The sequence below is a fragment of the Pongo pygmaeus genome, chromosome 12, assembly GCF_028885625.2.
Source record: "Pongo pygmaeus isolate AG05252 chromosome 12, NHGRI_mPonPyg2-v2.0_pri, whole genome shotgun sequence".
Lineage (NCBI taxonomy): Eukaryota > Metazoa > Chordata > Mammalia > Primates > Hominidae > Pongo > Pongo pygmaeus.
The window spans coordinates 27289575-27307761 of NC_072385.2; the positions used below are offsets into that span (position 1 = coordinate 27289575).

General features: G+C 45.3%; 1 protein-coding gene across 1 annotated transcript in view; it reads left to right on the forward strand.

Moving 5' to 3' along the window:
• The window catches only part of C12H2orf92 (chromosome 12 C2orf92 homolog), a 34874-nt gene extending 17200 nt beyond the window's left edge, over positions 1-17674 (forward strand). Inside the window, exons 5-8 of the mRNA XM_063649130.1 lie at positions 1433-1531; positions 11220-11330; positions 13647-13797; positions 15162-17674. Of these exons, the coding sequence (XP_063505200.1) occupies positions 1433-1531; positions 11220-11330; positions 13647-13797; positions 15162-15294 (494 nt within the window). The 3' untranslated portion in view covers positions 15295-17674. The remainder of the gene's footprint in view (positions 1-1432; positions 1532-11219; positions 11331-13646; positions 13798-15161) is intronic.
• Positions 17675-18187: the final 513 nt, after the last annotated feature.

Consider the following 18187-nt stretch of genomic DNA (forward strand, 5'->3'; position numbering starts at 1 on the left):
AAGTCCTCTTTAGCAGAGAGCTGAGACGGAGAAAAGCGTTCTGAACCACAGCTGTCTGCTGAAGGAAGCTGTCCAAATGCCAGTGAAGTCTCTCCTGAGGGTGCCTGGGCTGTGCGTCAGGAGTGGAGGTTGAGGGTCGCCTTAGGTGTGAGAAGGAGCAACCGGGAGAGTGGCGCTGATGCTTCCCCCTGGGTTAGGAGGCATTCGGATCACAGAGCGATGCCTGTTCATTCCTGCTTGCAAGGGAGCAGATCTCTCGACACCCGATGGGTCTCCGTTCCGGCAGCTGTCCGTCTCAGGAGCGCTGGGCTTGCTCCTCCCCATGGGAGCTATCACAGAGGCCTCGGGCAGTCTGCATAGACGACTGCCTGGCAGGTGACCAGGAGGGGATGAATGAGCAGATGCAGGTAGCACTCGCAGTCCCCCTAGCTGTGCCCTCAACACCTGCTGTCTAGGAGGCAGAAGCCTTGTTCTCGGCCTTGCAGGTGACTCCAGTGTCTCTGAATTCGGCCCCATATGTGTGGGAGGGGAGTGATTGCATCTGAAGATGGGAGTCCGGTTGGGGGTTTGGGAAGCTCCCATCACCCCTCAAGAGCCCGCTGACCAGCCCAGCTCACACCAGGTGGGCCTTGGCGTTGGAGGCCACGGCTCAACTCTGCAGTTCCCTCTGGGCAGCATTTCCAGGGACTCGTAGGTCGGCACGGTCATCAAGGGGGGGTGGTGAGAGCAGCTCCTCATTGTCCTGGTGGCCCTGATGGTTCATTTTCTGGTGTCTCTGTGGTGAGCTCCTGTTACATCAAGCGAGTAGAAACCACCGAGGACCAACAGCCCTGGAAATGCACTGAGAATAAATACAGGATGAGTGGGGTTTGTGAGGACTGTTTTCTGTGACTTAGCAAGGAAAGCCTGGAAGGGAAAGTAGAACTGCTTCTTCCCAGGGAAGCCAGAAGCCTGAGAACTTAAAAGGGAAGGAGAACTTAATATATTTCAAAAATGTAACCCTCATGAATTAGCAACAGCTTTATAAAGAAAGAGCTTTCTGAGCTTTCAGAATCTGTTCTGATTCATCTGTGCCCCCACAAACTTTACCCTATTTTTATGAGTCATCTTGCGAACAGCCTCAAAGGTGCATCAGAATGACAACAGAAACAAGAATTATTAGGGCACTAAGTATCAGGAGATCTGGGGCCATATATCTTTAGCGGGCAGTGTTTACTGCCCAGGATGTCTCAGGCATCACAATTTTCCGGAAATGATTTAGGTAATTGGAGTTTTCCTTCCCAAGACAAGGCATTTTAGGGAATAACGTCCCATATCCGTGGCATTTGCGTCATGTATTCACTGTATTCGTAGACTGCTTTAGGTACTTAGAGAGCAAAATATATCAATCCTGCGTTGCTGTATTAACATGCCTTTGTTTGCTCCACTGGAGATGAAATTCTACTGCAGGTGTTTCCAAAGGTTCCGTATCACCCATCATTTAACGAAACAACAGCAGTCAGATCCATTACAAAGACAGACATGAGAAAAGGCAAGTGTATGTCATTAATCCAGTAAGTGCACACATTTCTGTAGGCCTATGTGTTGTCTTAAATGTGCTATACTATCATCCTAGTAGTCTTTAAACCAACTACTGGTGGGGCAAAGCCAAATTGAGATACGAAGAAAACAACTGTCTGAAATCCTCTCTATAACCTTCCGCCCGCTATGGAATCTGTGCTCCAAAGTGTGAATATCCCTGTATTTTGGGGTGATCCTTGATGTGCAGTGTTAGGCAGGTTCTGCCACCCTAGAGGCATTCGGAGGACAGAAACCTGATCTGCAAGTGGGGTTCCACACTCCCGACAACAGGAGCCCCTAGCAGCATCCTAACTTTCAACCCAACACACGAATCCTTCAAAGTGCACAACGTGGTTTGAGAGAGTTAGTGCAGTCATTAATACCCCATTCAGTGGATGATAAAACAAGACCAAAGAATGACTTACTTTAAGCACACCCATAGAAATGACACATGTGAAGAACACACTCTTTCCCCAAAGCAGCTTCATATTATGGGAAAAATTTAGCACTTTGGGAATTAAGATAGGTATTTGCTCACAGTAATAAGGATACAATAGTGTATTGGAAATCTGCCAGCCGTGGGTACAAGTGCCCCAGGTAGGGAGGGGGAATGGGCACTGTGTTGGTATTCTGCAGACAGATGTTTGCACCCCAATTCCTGAGGGTAGTTTCCCTGAGGGTAGCCCAGGACAACTGCCTGGGCACCTCTGCAATCAGCAGTGAGGCCGCACCACTGACTACATCGAGGCACTCACTTTCAAACACACATTTGCTCATACAAGTTGAGTTCTATATTAGCATTTCAACTTAAAAATGAAAAGAAGGCCAGGCGCGGTAGCTCACGCCTGTAATCCCAGCACTTTGGGAGGCCGAGGTGGGCGGATCACTTGAGGTCAGGAGTTTGAGATCAGCCTGACCAACATGGCGAAACCCTGTCTCTACTAAAAATACAAAAAATTAGCCAGCCGTGGTGGCTCATGCCTGTAGTCCTAGCTACTTGGGAGGCTGAGACACGAGCATCACTTGGACCTGGGAGGCGGAGGTTGCAGTGAGCCGAGATCGTGCCACTGCACTCCAGCCTGGGTGACAGTGAGACTCTGTCTCAAAAGACAAAAACAAAAAACAAAAAAAAAACCAAAAAATGGAATACAAAATATGGGCCCAAGGTGCTTGCAAATGTGTACTGATGAAGACCCTTTTTCTTATTGTTTTTTATTCATGTGTCTTATCAAAGGAACCAGTGTTGTTTGGAAATCTCCTAAACCAGAATATTTCCTTGGCAGTGTGGACAAAATTCCCGATAAAGATAAATGCAAATGCATAAAATTGGAATTGATTGGAACTGGGGGTTGATAAGTCATTGTTCTTTTTCCTCTTTTTTTTTTTTGAGAAGGAGTCTCACTCTGTCGCCCAGGCTGGAGTGCAGCAGCGCAATCTTGGCTCACTGCAAACTGTGCCTCCCAGGTTCACGCCATTCTCCTGCCTCAGCCTCCCAAGTAGCTGTGACTACGGGCACCCGCCACCATGCCTGGCTAATTTTTTGTGTTTTTAGTAGAGATGGGGTTTCACCGTGTTAGCCAGATGGTCTCGATCTCCTGACCTTGTGATCCGCCCGCCTCGGCTTCCCAAAGTGCTGGGATTACAGGTGTGAGCCACCATGCCCGGCCACAAGAGAATACTTGTACTTGGCTGTACAATGTGGGTGCTTCACCCTTAATTACGAAGAGTTCCCTAATCACCGGTAAGGTTTAGGATACCCATGGTTTCCTCAAATCCCACCGTGTGTGAGTCTGCTTCTGTGATATGTACAGCATGGAGGAGCAGATCAGAATGTTTATTCTCTGCAGGCAGACAGATGCCAGCCAGGAGGGAGAGAGAGCTGGCCCTAGACACCCGGTGCCTCCTCCCAAACTGACCTGGGTAGGTCCTTTCCCTGCTGGGGTGGTGGGGCTGGGCAGAGGCTGAGCAGATTCCTGAGATGCTGCCCCAGAGGAATTCTCCCCTCCTCCTCAGCAGTGTGGGAAAGCGCTGCCTCCAGCTAGGAGCAGAGGCTCATCTGAGCTATCTGATCATGCTGGAGGGAGATTGGCTCCGAAGACAGGATGAGCAGCTAGAATCCATGGAGCATTTCTCCCCTAGAAAGACTTAAAAGATTTAACAGAAAAAAACCAGGCCAAATAGGTCACTGTCCGAGCTGGTAAATATGTGGTCTTTCCTGGGTGCAGGATTATGAACCTGGCCAGGAGTTCCTGGGCCGCACCATGCATCAGCCGGAGGTCGGGGCTGGGGAATGGGAAGAGCTTATTAAAAATCCTTATTCCTGGCTGGGCGATGTGGCTCCCCTGAAGTCAGGAGTTCGAGACCAGCTACTCGGGAGGCTGAGGCAGGAGAATCGCTTGAAACCGGGAGGCAGAGGTTGCAGTGAGCCGAGATCGCACCACTGCACTCCAGCCTGGGCAACAAGAGCGAAACTCCGCGCTGGGATTACAGGCGTGAGCCACCACGCCTGAAAATAGTGTGTTTTAATGTCTTGTTGGACTAGTTCCCCTTTTGCAGTTTTTGTTTTTTCATTGTTTTCCTGGCTATTTTTGCGTGTTTGTTTTTCCATATGAACTTTAACATCAACTTGTTTAACTTCATCAAAAGGCTATTGGTATTCTGATTGGCATTGCATCAAATTTATACTACAATATTCACTGTGGGAAAACAGATGTTAGGTCATCCTATGCTAGAAATGGGAATGCCTTTCCAGTTCTTCAAGTTTATTTTCAGTGTGTGTTAAAGTTTTCATTACATAGATTTTTACATGTATCTTCTTAAGTTTATTCCTAAGTCACTTAATTTTCTGTGTTGCTATTGTAAGAGAGGGGGTTTCTCTATCATTATACCCTCTACCTACTTAATGTTTGAGTATAGGAAGGCTTGATTTTTGTGTATTAATTTTATGTCCTATTGCCTTATTCAATTCTATATATACTGTTATAGAGATAGTTTTACTTCTTTTTTTTTTTTTTGTGATGGAGTCTCATGCTTTTGCCCAGGCTGGAGTGCAGTGGCATGATCTCGGCTCACTGCAACCTCCTCCTCCCAGGTTCAAGTGATCCTCCTGCCTCAGCTTCCTGAGTAGCTGGGACTACAAGCACGTGCCACCATGCCCAGTTAATTTTTGAATTTTTATTAGAGACAGGGTTTCACCATGTTGGCCAGGCTGGCCTCCAACTCCTGACCTCAGGTGATCTGCCCGCCTTGGCCTCCCAAAGTGCTGGGATTACAGGCATGAGCCACTATGCCCAGCCAGTTTTACATCTTTACCTATTGTTATGCCTCTACCTGATTTATTTATCATGTTTAATTGCATTGCTAATACCTCTAGGATAATCTTGAATGGTTGCTGGAGATACAGTGGGCATCCTGCTTTGTTCTTGCTCTTAGAGAAAATGCCTCTTGAGTTTCCTGATTAAGAGTCTGGTTATAGGACTAATATGAATAAGAGATTATCTATCTGTATATCTATCCTTCCATCTACACACATACATGTAAATATATATGCATACATATATTTATACTGATAATGAGAATATATCTGTATATATTCTCAAAAAATACTTTTGGGTATTTTTTTCTGTGTCTATGAGTTGAGTTACTTTAGATATCTCATGTAAGTTGAATCATACAGTATTTGCCTTTTTGTGATTGGTTTAGTTCACGTAGTATAATGTTCTCAAGGTTAATCCATGTTGTAGCATATGACAGAATTTCCTTTCTTTTTAAGGCTGAATAATATTCTATTGTATGTATATACCATATTTTCTTTATCCATTTATCTGTTTTTGGACACTTGGGTTGCTCTCACATCTTGGCTATTGTAAATAATGCTGCAATGAATATGGGTATGCAAATATCTCCAAGATCCTGTTTTCAATTCTTTAGGATATGTATCCAGAAGTGGGATTGTGGGGTCATATGGTAAATCTATCTTTAATTTTTTGAGGAACCTCCATATTGTTTCCATAGCAGCTACACTGTTTTACAATCCCACCAATATGTGCAAGAGTTCCCATTTCTTCACATCCTTACTAACATTTGTTATTACATATTTGGTTGAGTATTTAAAAAATCAAGAATGGGTGTTGAATTTTTGTAACTAATCATGTGATTCTTTTCCTTAAGTCCATTAAGATTATATATATGATAATAACGAATTTCCTAATATCAAACCAACCTTGCATTCCTAGAATAAATTCTACTTGGTCATAGTGAGGCTTGGAGAGTCCAGTCACTGCTCAGGAATCTTGGGCCTGGGCCCAGCTTTTTCTCTGCTTCAGCACATCTGTGCTGTCACTCAGAGTGGCAGGGGATTGGAAGGAGCCTTGGGGTTCCTTTAGCCACCAAGAAAGCAGCAGGTCCTTGTATAGATATGTAGACTGAGCCATGATTTATAACTTTTAATTATTGATACATATGATAGGTGTTTCTCCATTTGTATTCTTTTTCAATTTTTAAAAATTATTATACAATACACACAATATGAAGTTTACCATCTTAACCATTTTTAAGGGCACAGTTCAGTGGTATTAAATACATTCATAATGTTGTGCAACCATCACCAGCATTCATCTCCAGAACTCTTTTCATCTTATAAAACCAAAACTCTATACTCATCAAATAATAACCATCCATTCCTCCATCTCTGCATCCCCTGGCAACCACTGTTCTACTTTCTGTATGATTTTGACTACTCTAAATATCTCACATAAGTGCAATCATACAGTATTTGTCTTTTTGTTACTGACATTTCATTTTGCATAATGTCCTCAAGGTTCATCCATGTTGTGGCATATTTCAAAATGTCCTTTCTTTTTTTTTTTTTTTTTTTTTTTGAGACAGAGTCTCACTCTATCGCCCTGGCCGGAGTGCAGTGGCACGATCTTGGCTCACTGCAACCTCTGCCTCCCGGGTTCACGCCATTCTCCTGTCTCAGTCTCCCCAGTAGCTGGGACTACAGTCACCCGCCACCACGCCCGGCTAATTTTTTTTTTGTATTTTTAATAGAGACTGGGTTTCACTGTGTTAGCCAGGATGGTCTCCATCTCCTGACCTTGTGATCCGCCCGCCTCTGCCTCCCAAAGTGCTGGGATTACAGGCATGAGCCACCGTGCCTGGCCTAGAATGTCCTTTCTTTTTGAAACCGAGTAATATTCCATTGTATGTATCTACCGTGTTTTGTTTACTCACTTATCCCTTGATGGATATTTGGGTTGTTTCCACATTTTAGCCTTGTGAATAATCCTGTTATGAACGTGGATGTACAAATAATTCTTTGAGACCCTGCTTTCAGTTATTTTGGGTATATACTCAGAAGTGAGATTGCTGGATGATATGGTGATTTTGATTTTAATTTTCTGAGGAAACGCCATACTGTTTCCTATCATGGCGGTACCATTTACATTCCTACCAACAGCACACAAGGGTTCCAGTTTCTCCGCATCCTCGCCAGTTCCCTAATGATTAGTGATGTTGAGCATCTTTTCAAGTACTATTGGCCATTTGTATATCTTCTTTGGAAAAATATCTATTCAAGTTCTTTGCCCATTTTTGAATCAGTTGTTTGTATTTTTGTATTTCGTTGGGTGTCAGGAGTTCTCTCTATAATCTGAGTATCATTCTCTTATCAGATAAACAATTTGCAAATGTTTTTTCCCATCCTGGGTGGGATACCTTTTTATTCTGTTGACACTGTCTTTTGATGCGCAAAATTTTAAAATTTGCATAAAGTCCAATTTGTCTATTTTTTCTTTGGTGGCCTGTGCCTTTGGTATCAAACCCAAGAAATAATTTCCGAATCCAATGTCATGAAGTTTCTGCTCTATGTTTTTCTCTAAAAGTTTTTATAGTTTTAGGTATTACATTTAGGTCTTTGGTCCATTGTGAGTTAATTTTTGTTTATGGTGTTGGATAAGGATCTAACTTTATTCTTTCGCATGTGATATCCTGTTTTCCTAGTACCATTTGTTAACCTATTAAAATTCTTGTGCTGGTTTTTGCAAATGTTAGGTGTGGTCTGCCCAGGAATGTATATTATAGTGCCAAGATACCTCAGCCCCTGAATAATGTACCTTCACCCTTGAATAAGAAAATGCCCCTGAATAATTTACCTTCACCCCTGAATAATCATTGTTTAAGTAAAATTAAATGATATGCTTGAGGAATAGAAAGCCTACTATCTAGCTTGATCTTTTGATTTCTAAAACTGTTTCTTCAGTCAATTGCTTTAATGTAATTTTACTTTCAAATCTTTATTTTTCCTTCAGGAGGAGCCAGGACAACATTTTTTCTTTTATTTTCTTTCTTTTCTTTTCTCTTTTCTTTTTTTTTCTTTGAGATGGAATCTCACTCTGTCGTCCGGGCTGGAGTGCAGTGGTGCAATCTCGGCTCATTGCAACCTCCTCCTCCCAAGTTCAAGCGATTCTCCTGTCTCAGCCTCCCAAGTAGCTGGGACTACAGGCACACACCACCATGCCCGGCAGTCTTAGCTAGCAAGACAGGTTTAGCAGGGTAGTTCTGGCTCAGAGTCCCCCATGAGGTTGCAGTCAAGATTCTTCCAGATTCATTCTCTCACTCAAGACCTAACTACTGATCTCTCCTACCCAGTGGGAAGCACTGTGCTGGAAGCCAGAGAGCTCAGTGAGGCATTCTTGTCTTCCAAGAGCTCACAGCTCTTAGGAGAGTCAATCTAATCAATAAGTAACTGTTAGATATAAACATGCTAACATTGAAGGTCTTTAAAAAGTGCTTACATTGTAATTGCACGGAGTTCTGGGAGAACAAGAGGCTGATCTCCTTGATAGGGTTTTTCCAAGTAAGAAGAGTGAGGGAAGAAGAGGGCTGAGAAGAACCGTAGGCAGTGACAAAGCTCATGTCTGCCAGCTGAGGGGGCTGATCAGGTCCATCTTCAGAGGGTGGGAGCTGCTCTCAGGCTACTCTGCAGGGACAGTAAATTCCAGACCACACTGTCTGCACCTCCTTCTTGGCAGCAGTGACCATTCGAAAAAAAAAAAAAAAAAGAAAAAAAAGAAAAAAAGGCTGGGTGCGGTGGCTCACGCCTGTAATCCCAGCACTTGGGAGGCCAAGGCAGGTGGATCACCTGAGGTCAAGAGTTCGAGATTAGCCTGGCCAACATGGTGAAACCTCATCTCTACTAAAAATACAAATATTAGCTGGGTGTGGTGGCGTATCCTTGTACTCCTAGCTACTCGGGAGGCCGAGGCAGGAAAATTGCTTGAACCTGGGAGGCGGAGGTTGCGGTGAGCTGAGATGGTGCCACTGCACTCCAGCCTGGGGAACAGAGACTCTGTCTCAAAACAAAAAACAAAAAACAAAAAACAAAAAACCAATGGTCGAAAACATCTCGATAGGAGGAGGAGTGGGGAAATGACCATTCAGAGAAGTGAAGTGTCTTTTAAAAGGTGTGCCCAGGTCTGTGGACAGCAGCTGTAGCTATTGATGATCGTAGGTCCACTGAATGGAACGTAGCATCAGTCCTAGCAATAACATGCTATTAACATGTAATCAAAGGCTCATGTCAATGTTAGAGTCTCCAAAACACAGAGAATTATGAAGGCCAAAGACTTCAACCTTTTCTTGAGCACAAAGTCAAAGTTTCTTGGTTCTGCCCTCCTTTAAGAAGGTTTTTACCAAGCCCAGCACATGCTTGATTGGCAGCTTGGGTTGAGCCTACACCATGGAAGGACGGAAGAATTGCTCTTGTCATGGGCGGCTGCTCCTGTCATAGTTAATAGTTCTAAAGTTGGAAAGAAGTCTGGAAATGAAACTGTTGGTCAAAAATTTGATAATTGTGCTTATTTTTTCCCACACAAAAAATAATCCAACAAATGATCAAACACAACCCATCAAACATAAAAGACGCCTACAGATTCTTCAAAGAACCTTAGGTAAATGAAAACTTACGTCCATACTGACGATAAGAATAGGCAGTGGCTCTTAATTCTGTCTTTTGCCTCCGGTAGAGAAAGAGTGAAAATGTGTTCCCGTGTCAGGTCGACCATTGCTGCAGCTCAGAGCAAGCCAAGCGCGCCCCCTAGTGGATAACTCCATGCTCGCCAGGGCTTTCTGTCTGTGGCTGTTAATCTGATTCGGATTTGACATGTTGCATTTCAAAAGTCAAGTTAATTATCAGTCTTATTAAATTGGGAGTTTTCTCTCTTTTCTAAGCCAAGTTGAATAAGGAACAAATTTATCTCTTTTTTTACAGGAATAACTAGAACTTCATGAGACTGTTATCAGACATCCACATGATAGTCTTAATCATATTGTGATAATTTTCTGTTATTTTATTTTATTGTTCAATTGTATTATTCTTTTGAGACAGGGTCTCGCTCTGTTACCTGGGCTGGAGTGCAGTGGTGTGTATAGCTCTCTGCAGCCTTGATCTGCTGAGTTCAAGCCATCTGCCTACCTCAGCCTTTCTAGTAGCTGGGACTACAGGTGTGCGCCACCATGCCCGGCTAATTTTTTTTTCTTTGATTTTTAGTAGAGATGAAGTCTTGGTATGTTGCCCAGGCTGGTCGCAAACTCTTATTGCGACAGTTCTCTATCTCTCTGTGAACAAGGCCAAGGAAGATTTACCAAACCCATCCAAAGCTGCCTCGCCCCCACTTCCAGCTCTTGGAGGTCTCCCATCTGGAGCTGGGGGTTCCGGCCTGCTTTGAAGTCTTCTGGGGTGTGAAATTCATTACTTCTCATCCTTCCCCATTCACTCTTTGATAGCTCACGTTCTAACTGCTAAACAGTCCAAACAGATTTCCCTGGAGCGCCTACCCATTGGTTCTAGTTTGCCCCAGAGCTTCTCAAAACATCCCTCAGCCTCTTCCCAGGCCATCCTACATCTGGCAAAGACAGGCAGGCCATGTTGGCCTCCCGATTTTCTCCAAGCTAAACTCAGGCCCTTTGACAGGTCCCATATGCAAACGAGTCAGGCACCAAAGGGCAGAGCTAGGATGCAAATATTTCTCATTTTCTACTGTCTTCTTTCTATTAAACTATTCTGCAATCCCTCTACCAATACCTGAATATTTCAGTGTGGTTAATTTTCCTATCTTGTCCTCGCAACTCAAGAAAATTTTTATAGTACTCTGTGTTTTAAAAATTATTTTCATGAACATTGTACAATCTGTGAAGTAGGTCTTATTATCTCTATTTTATGCAAGTGGAGAAGTAGGCTGGGGCTTAGAGAGGTTCTCTAAGTGTGGTCCTCTACCCACAGAAGCAGCATCTTTCAGGATCTGTGAGACATACACATTCCCAGGCCTACCCCAGACCTATGGAATCAGAAACTCTGGGGTGGGGCTTGGGAATTTGTGTTTTCATAAGCCCTCCCAGTGTCATTCAGATGCACGCTCAAGTGTAAGAAATGCTGCCTCAGCTATGGGTGGGTTGCCCAGGAATTTGTTAGATTTTTTAAAAAGTAAACAAAAACAATAAAACACCAAAACGCTGAGGTTCTGTAGGACATTTAGACTTTTCCCCCAAATCCTCCCTAACTCCTCACTTTGAGTCTAGAAGAAGCTACTTTTATCATAAATGCTGAACTAATCACAGGCCATGGTTGTTTATAGATGAACACATTTTATCTTTTGTAGATCACCTTTCAGAGGAGAAGAGTTTTAAAGAATCCTCTCTGTTCGACAGGGTTTTAAGAGAGCAGTTAACTACTGTAGATAAAGAAACACTTCAAGGGGCAGCTAAACCAGGTGGGAATCTATATGACATATAAACTAAGTATGATGCTTAAATAAGGACAACTTCTGAATGTGTCTTTGCCTTTCATGGTATTTTAACTGACACCTTTAATTCACCCGCAAAAGTGAATTAAATCTGCAGTGAATACAATCTGCAGTTAAAAGTTATGAATTAAACCAACTCCAGAGGCCGGGCACGGTGGCTCACGCCTGTAATCCCAGCATTTTGGGAGGTCAAGATGGGCGGATCACCTGAGGCCAGGAGTTAGAGACTCCCCTGGCCAACATGGTAAAACCCCGTCTCTACTAAAAATAAAAAAGAAAAAATTAGCTGGGCATGGTGGCGGGTGCCTGTAATCGCAGCTACTCGGGAGGCTGAGGCAGTTCAAGAATCACTTGAACCCAGCAGGGGGAGGCTGCAGTGAGCTGAGATTGCACCATTGCACTCCAGCCTGGGCAGCAAGAGTGAGACTCCATCTAAAAAAATAAAAAAATAAAAAAACAAAAAACCCAACTCCAGGAATTTCACCACTCTTCCAAAAAGATGCTACTTTTATATTGTTTCTGTACAGCCAGGGCTTCACCCTTGCTCATCCCTGAGCCCAGACCTGTTTAGAGTGGGCAGAAGCTCACCCATGCTGGTACCAAGTGCAGTACACCCTGCCACACTGCTACTCTCTTTCAAAATTATACCTGGTTGTCACTTCCTAATGCTTAGAAATTAAATGCTGAATTATTCCAGCAGAGCCTTAGAGCTGTTGGATACGCTGCCTCTTGGCATAGCATAGCCGAAGGTGGGAAGCTGGACATGCCCTGTTTTCTCCCCATCACCCAAGAAGACCCTTGCTCAGCACTCCCCTGCCTACATCACCGGCTGCCCTGGACAGCTCCCCACACGAAACCAGCCGATACTTGGGATCGTATCTCCATGCCTGATTTCCCTGATGTCTTTTTCTTTTTTGGTCACATTATAAATAGGGTGACAGAAGCTCTAGGAGACACTGATGTCGGCTGAGATCTCCTTCCTTTGAGATCTAGCTAAGACTGCCGTGTTTTCCCCAGCCTGTGCTCAGTGGTATTCCCATCCATTCTCACTATTTCTGTAAGTCCTCAGAGGGGCTCAGGAGCTCAGGATCATCCGTGGCCTTGTGTTTGCCTCATGCTGGTGCAGACATGAAATCTCCCAAACCTACACACACGAGGCCGATTGTGTATGCAAACCTACACACACGAGGCCGATTGTGTATGCAAACCTACACACACGAGGCCGATTGTGTATCCAAACCTACACACACGAGGCCGATTGTGTAGCCAAACCTACACACACGAGGCCGATTGTGTATCCAGACCTACACACACGAGGCCGATTGTGTATCCAGACCTACACACACGAGGCCGATTGTGTATCCAGACCTACACACACGAGGCCGATTGTGTATCCAGACCTACACACACGAGGCCGATTGTGTATGCAGACCTACACACACGAGGCAGATTGTGTATGCAGTACAACTTTCTGAGGCCAGGGGGCAGAGGAGGGGCAGCAGAGAAGAGTTTATATCACTGCCTTGTGAAAAGCTGCAAACGGAGTATTTGCCTCCATTGTTCTTAAAATCCTTTGCATTAGGATTTCTCAACCTCCTCTAGTGCCCCTGCCTCCTCCTACCCATCTGAGCTCTCCTCTGTTCTTCTCTTTACCTCCTACAAATTGTCTGTGGAACTTTCTTTCTGGCTGCTTTGTTGCATGCCAGCCCATATCCTCAGTGTCTCATCTCCACCCCCCAAAATCATCTCATCTTATTGCCAAATAGCAGATAAATGCATATGAATGCATTTCCCCAAGCAGCCAGTTCCCTCCCAAGAGGATTTCTGGAACCAGTGGCTAAGATGCCAAGATTTTTTTTTTTTTTTTTTTTTTTTTTGAGACGGAGTCTCACTCTTTCGCCCAGGCTGGAGTGCAGTGGTGCGATCTCGGCTCACTGCAAGCTCTGCCTCCCAGGTTCACGCCATTCTCCTGCCTCAGCCTCCTGAGTAGCTGGGACTACAGGCGCCCGCCACCACACCCGGCTAATTTTTTTTGTATTTTTAGTAGAGACGGGGTTTTACCGTGTTAGCCAGGATGGTCTCGATCTCCTGACCTCGTGATCCGCCCGCCTCGGCCTCCCAAAGTGCTGGGATTACAGGCGTGAGCCACCGCGCCCGGCCAAGATGCCAAGGTTTTTATTCTGTTATGAATGGAATGAACAGGTGTCCCTTGCAGGCTTAGTCCTGGTTGTGGGTAGCCCGGCAGGGATCTCTGTTCACTCTGTGCTGTGTCTTCTCATTTAGATGCTCACTTTAGGACTATGCCCTGCGGGCAGCTTCTGCACTTCCTGCAGAGGAACACCATCATCGCTGCCGTCTCAGGGGTGGCCATCCTCATGGCCACCGTGCTGTTGCTGCTTGGGTTGGCCTCATACATCAGGAAGAAACAGCCATCGTGAGTGGTGCTGGCATAGCCTTCCTTCCAAGAACCCGCAGGTGTTAGAACTCACGCTGCCCCCAGGGCTTCCTGCTGATCTGGTTTATGAGGAGGGCAGAAGCTGCAAGCCTGGTTGTGCTTCAGCATCCCCTGGGCTGCTCTGTCAAAGCACACAGGACCTGGGCCATGGGTTTTAGGCACAGCCTGGGTGATTCTGATGCATAGCCAGGTTTGGGGATCCCTGGGTGGGCCACGGTTGCCTCTCAAGGCCACTGCGGTTAGGCCAGACCTGTCCCCATATTGAGGGCTCTGGCTGAAAGATTGGTAAATAGGAATATGGATTTACAAAAGAAAGGAAAAACACAAATCTAAGAGGGTGAGGAGGGCTGAAGCCACGAAGGAGAGAGAGAGCAGGGCTGATATTCAGCTCCTTCACATTGGCACAGCTGCCCTGCTTGTTAGAATACTGAAAGCCTTCCCCTAGCTTCCCACTGACCTCCTGATCTTCTCCGTGATCCTGCAAATGAAGGATTAGTGCTTGGCACAGCCGTGGCCCTCCAAGGCTCTGCTTCAGTGGTGGTCATTTTGACTGGTCAGTGCCTGTCTACACCCCTGTCTATACCAGTTGTTAAATATTTTGGTTAGGCCTCTAGATGAGGGGGCTCAGGCACAGAGGCACTCACCGTGAGCAGGCGCTAGAAAGCAAATGGTTTGCACGATGATGTGTATGCATAGCTGCATTTTGAAATTACGTGCTTCTTGCTGCATCCCCAGGGACATGTATTCCTGACCGCAGAAGGAAGAGCAGCTCCCCACAGCCCCTCAGTCCTGCCGACACTGCACTGAATGCTCAGCTTGCCCCTAGAGCAATGGGGTGGAGGCGTGTGATGAGGGGAAGTGTCCATCCCCACCCCTACCCACCCTCTGACTCCAGTGGTAGCAGTGTTTGAATTTCCCCACAAGAGTGGCATTGCTTTCTCTCCATGCCAAGGTTCCTGGGACTGGTGACCTATTCAGGCCACCTCCCCCCACCCCCACCTCCAGTGTCCTCTTCCTACCAAGGCTCATCCATTGGACCTGCCATTTTCCCTCCATGGCCCTTGAGATGCCAGCAGAAGTGGTCAGAACTGTGGCCCCCTCCCACAGGGACCAGTCAAAGCTGTGGGTGGCCTGAGTTAGTTAAGAGAAACTCGGGGGATGAGACTATCCCAGAGGCTCTGTGCTGCCCAGAGGCAAAAAGAATTTCACAGATGACAAACCTTACTGATGGGAAGCAGAATCCTCACCCTGGGAAGCGTCAGCCTCCACCACTGCCCAGTGAGTAGACAGCACGACTCCTGTGCGCTGAGCTGAGCACTGTGGGTTTTGTTGTTTTGTTTTAGATCTCCTCCGGCAAACACGACATATAATATTTTTATAATGAATGGAAAGACATGGTGGCAAAATTCTGAAGAAAAAAATTTCACAAAATGTGCAAAAAAACAGAAACAGTTGAAGAGCAGCTCCGGCGTCTAAGCCAGGTCGTGGGGCAGTCAAACCAGGACTTGAAACCACAATGCAAGCACATTCTTCATCTGCACACCACAGGGAGGCAATTCCATTTCTGCCTGGGAGGTGTATTCTACAAAAACGTCTGCTTCCCGTCCCAATTTGAATGGACCAAGAAAAACTGCTTTACCGTAGGACACTTGTGGCCATATGGCACCGGTGGCTGGTGTCGGCGAACCCGACAGACTATGGACTTATTTGATAAAGCATTGATTCATTTATTCAGTCATTCATTGAACAGATATTAATAGACCACCTCACATGCTGACAATATCAAAATACAATGAGGAAACTAACAGTGACCCAGGCATGCATTCTGTCCCGAGCAAGATCACAGTCTAGGGTGTGAACACAACCATATTAAATAGCTTTTATGGGAGGTGGGAGTACAGAAAGTATTATATCTGCAAAGAAACTGCTAAGAATTGTGGGAGCTCCCCAGGAGGTGATTTCCTGCTTGCATGACCAGCAAAAAGAAATAGGGTAATTGAGAGTGTCATGAAGTGGGGTTATTTATTTATTTATTGAGTCAGAGTCTTGCTCTGTCACCCATGCTGGAGTGCAGTGGCGTGATCTCGGTTCACTGCAACCTCCGCCTCCCGGGTTCAAGCGATTCTGCCTCAGCCTCCCGAGTAGCTGGGACTACAGGCACTTGCCACCACACCTGGCTAATTTTTGTATTTTTAGCAGAGACCGTGTTTCACCATGTTGGCCAGGATGGTCCCGATCTCTTGACCTTGTGATCTGCCCGCCTCGGCCTCCCAATTTTTTTTTTTTTTTGAGACAGAGTCTCGCTCTGTTGCCCAGGCTGGAGTGCAGTGGTGTGATCTTGGCTCACTGCAACCTCCACCTCCCGGGTTCAAGCGATTCTCCTGACTCAGCCTCCCGAGTAGCTGGGGTTATAGATGCGTGCCGCCACACCCAGCCAATTTTTGTATTTTTAGTAGAGATGGAGTTTCACCATGTTGGCCAGGCTGCTGTCAAACTCCTGACCTCAGGTGATCCCCCCGCCTCGGCCTCTCAAAGTGCTGGGATTATAGGCATGAGCCACCATGCCTGGCCCATAGAAGCTTTTAGTTCATTTATGCAGAGTTTAAGCTGGGAATATGAAAGCCTAAACTCATCCCTTTCCCCACTTTCTCCAGCAACCAGCCAATATTATACTCCTCAGTTTAACTAACATGTTCTCAGGTATCATCAAACACATGGGCACCCAGAACCTTGCCTTTTATATGTGTTTGATTGAGAGTATCCAATGGTAATATTTTGTATATCTCTATTGCCACATCATGCCGTGGAGTACCTAAGTGCCCTCTTGGCCACTGGAAATAGATTTAAAATTCTGTTCCTCTCTTCTAGTACCAAAATTTGGATGAGTCAGGGTCCCATGAGAGAAACAGAACTAGTAGGAGGATATATAGAATACTAAGAGATTTTTTTTAACTTTTAATTTTTGTGGGTACATAGTAGGTGTATGTATTTATGGGGTACATGAGATATTTTGATACAGGTATGCCATGTATAATAATCACGTGAGGGTGAATGGAGTATCCAACACCTGGTGCATTTATCCTTCATGTTATAAACAATCCAATTCTATTCTTTTAGTTATTTTTAAGGTGCAATTAAATTACTATTGACTATGGTGACCCTACTGTGCTATCAAATACTAGGTCTTATTCATTCTTTTATTTTTTGTACCTATTAACCATCCTTACATCTCCCCTACCCCCACTACTCTTCCCAGCCTCTGGTAACCATCCTTCTACTCTCTATCTCCATGAATTCAATTGTTTTAATTCTTAGTTCTCAGAAATGATGAGAGCATGCAAAGTTTGTCTTTCTGTGCCTGGCTTATTTCACTCAACATAATGACTTCCAGTTCCATCTATGTTGGTGCAAATGACCATTTTTTGAATGGCTGAATAGTACTCCATTGTGTAAATGTACCACATTTCCTTCATCCATTCATCTATTGATAGACTGTTAGGTTGTTTCCAGATCTTGGCTATTGTGAATAGTGCTGCAGTAAACATGAGAGTGCAGATATCTTTTTGATACACTGATTTCCCTTCTTTTGAGTATATACACAGCAGTGGGATTGCTGGATTGTATGGTAGCTCTATTTTTAGTTTTTTGAGGAACCTCCAAACTGTTCTCCATAGTGGTTGTACTAATGTACATTCCATACATTAGCAACAATGTATGAGAGTTCCCTTTTCTCCACATCCTCGCCAGCATTTGTTACTGCCTGTCTACTGGATATAAGGGACAATTCTTCCCTAGAGCCTCTGAGGGGCCTGCAGCCCTGCTAACACCTCGGTTTCAGAATCTGGCCTCCAGAATGTGACAGAATAAATTTTTGCTGTTTTAAGCCACCCGGTTTGTGGTGATTTGCTATGGCAGCCCTGGGAAACGAACACATGGCCACACAATCTTTTTCTGATACTTTGAGTCTTGAGAGTACGTGAGATTGATTGGGCTGGGCCCAGGGCCACTGCAAGGCATGGGAGAGTGTGTTTAGGGAGTCAAGGGACGTGGGTCATGGCCCTGGTGCTTGTGGTCAGCAGGTTCACAGGTTCCTGGGGGCAACTGTTGGGTCTGAAGGGTTCCTGGCTACCTTCTCCATTCATGGATGGGCTCTGGGAGCTGGGCCTCAGGAAAGGCAGGGGGAGGCGTGGTCAAGAGTAGCTCAGAGGCGGTCCAGCTAGGACCTGAGAGCTTTGGACCTATTTGTGTGGGGAGTGAAGACGAGGTGGCCCTGGAAGGCTCTGCTCAGTTCTTTGCCAAGATGGAAAAACAGCCCATCCCTAGAAAAACTCTTTCCACCACATCGGGCCATTTAGTTAAAAACTGCCCA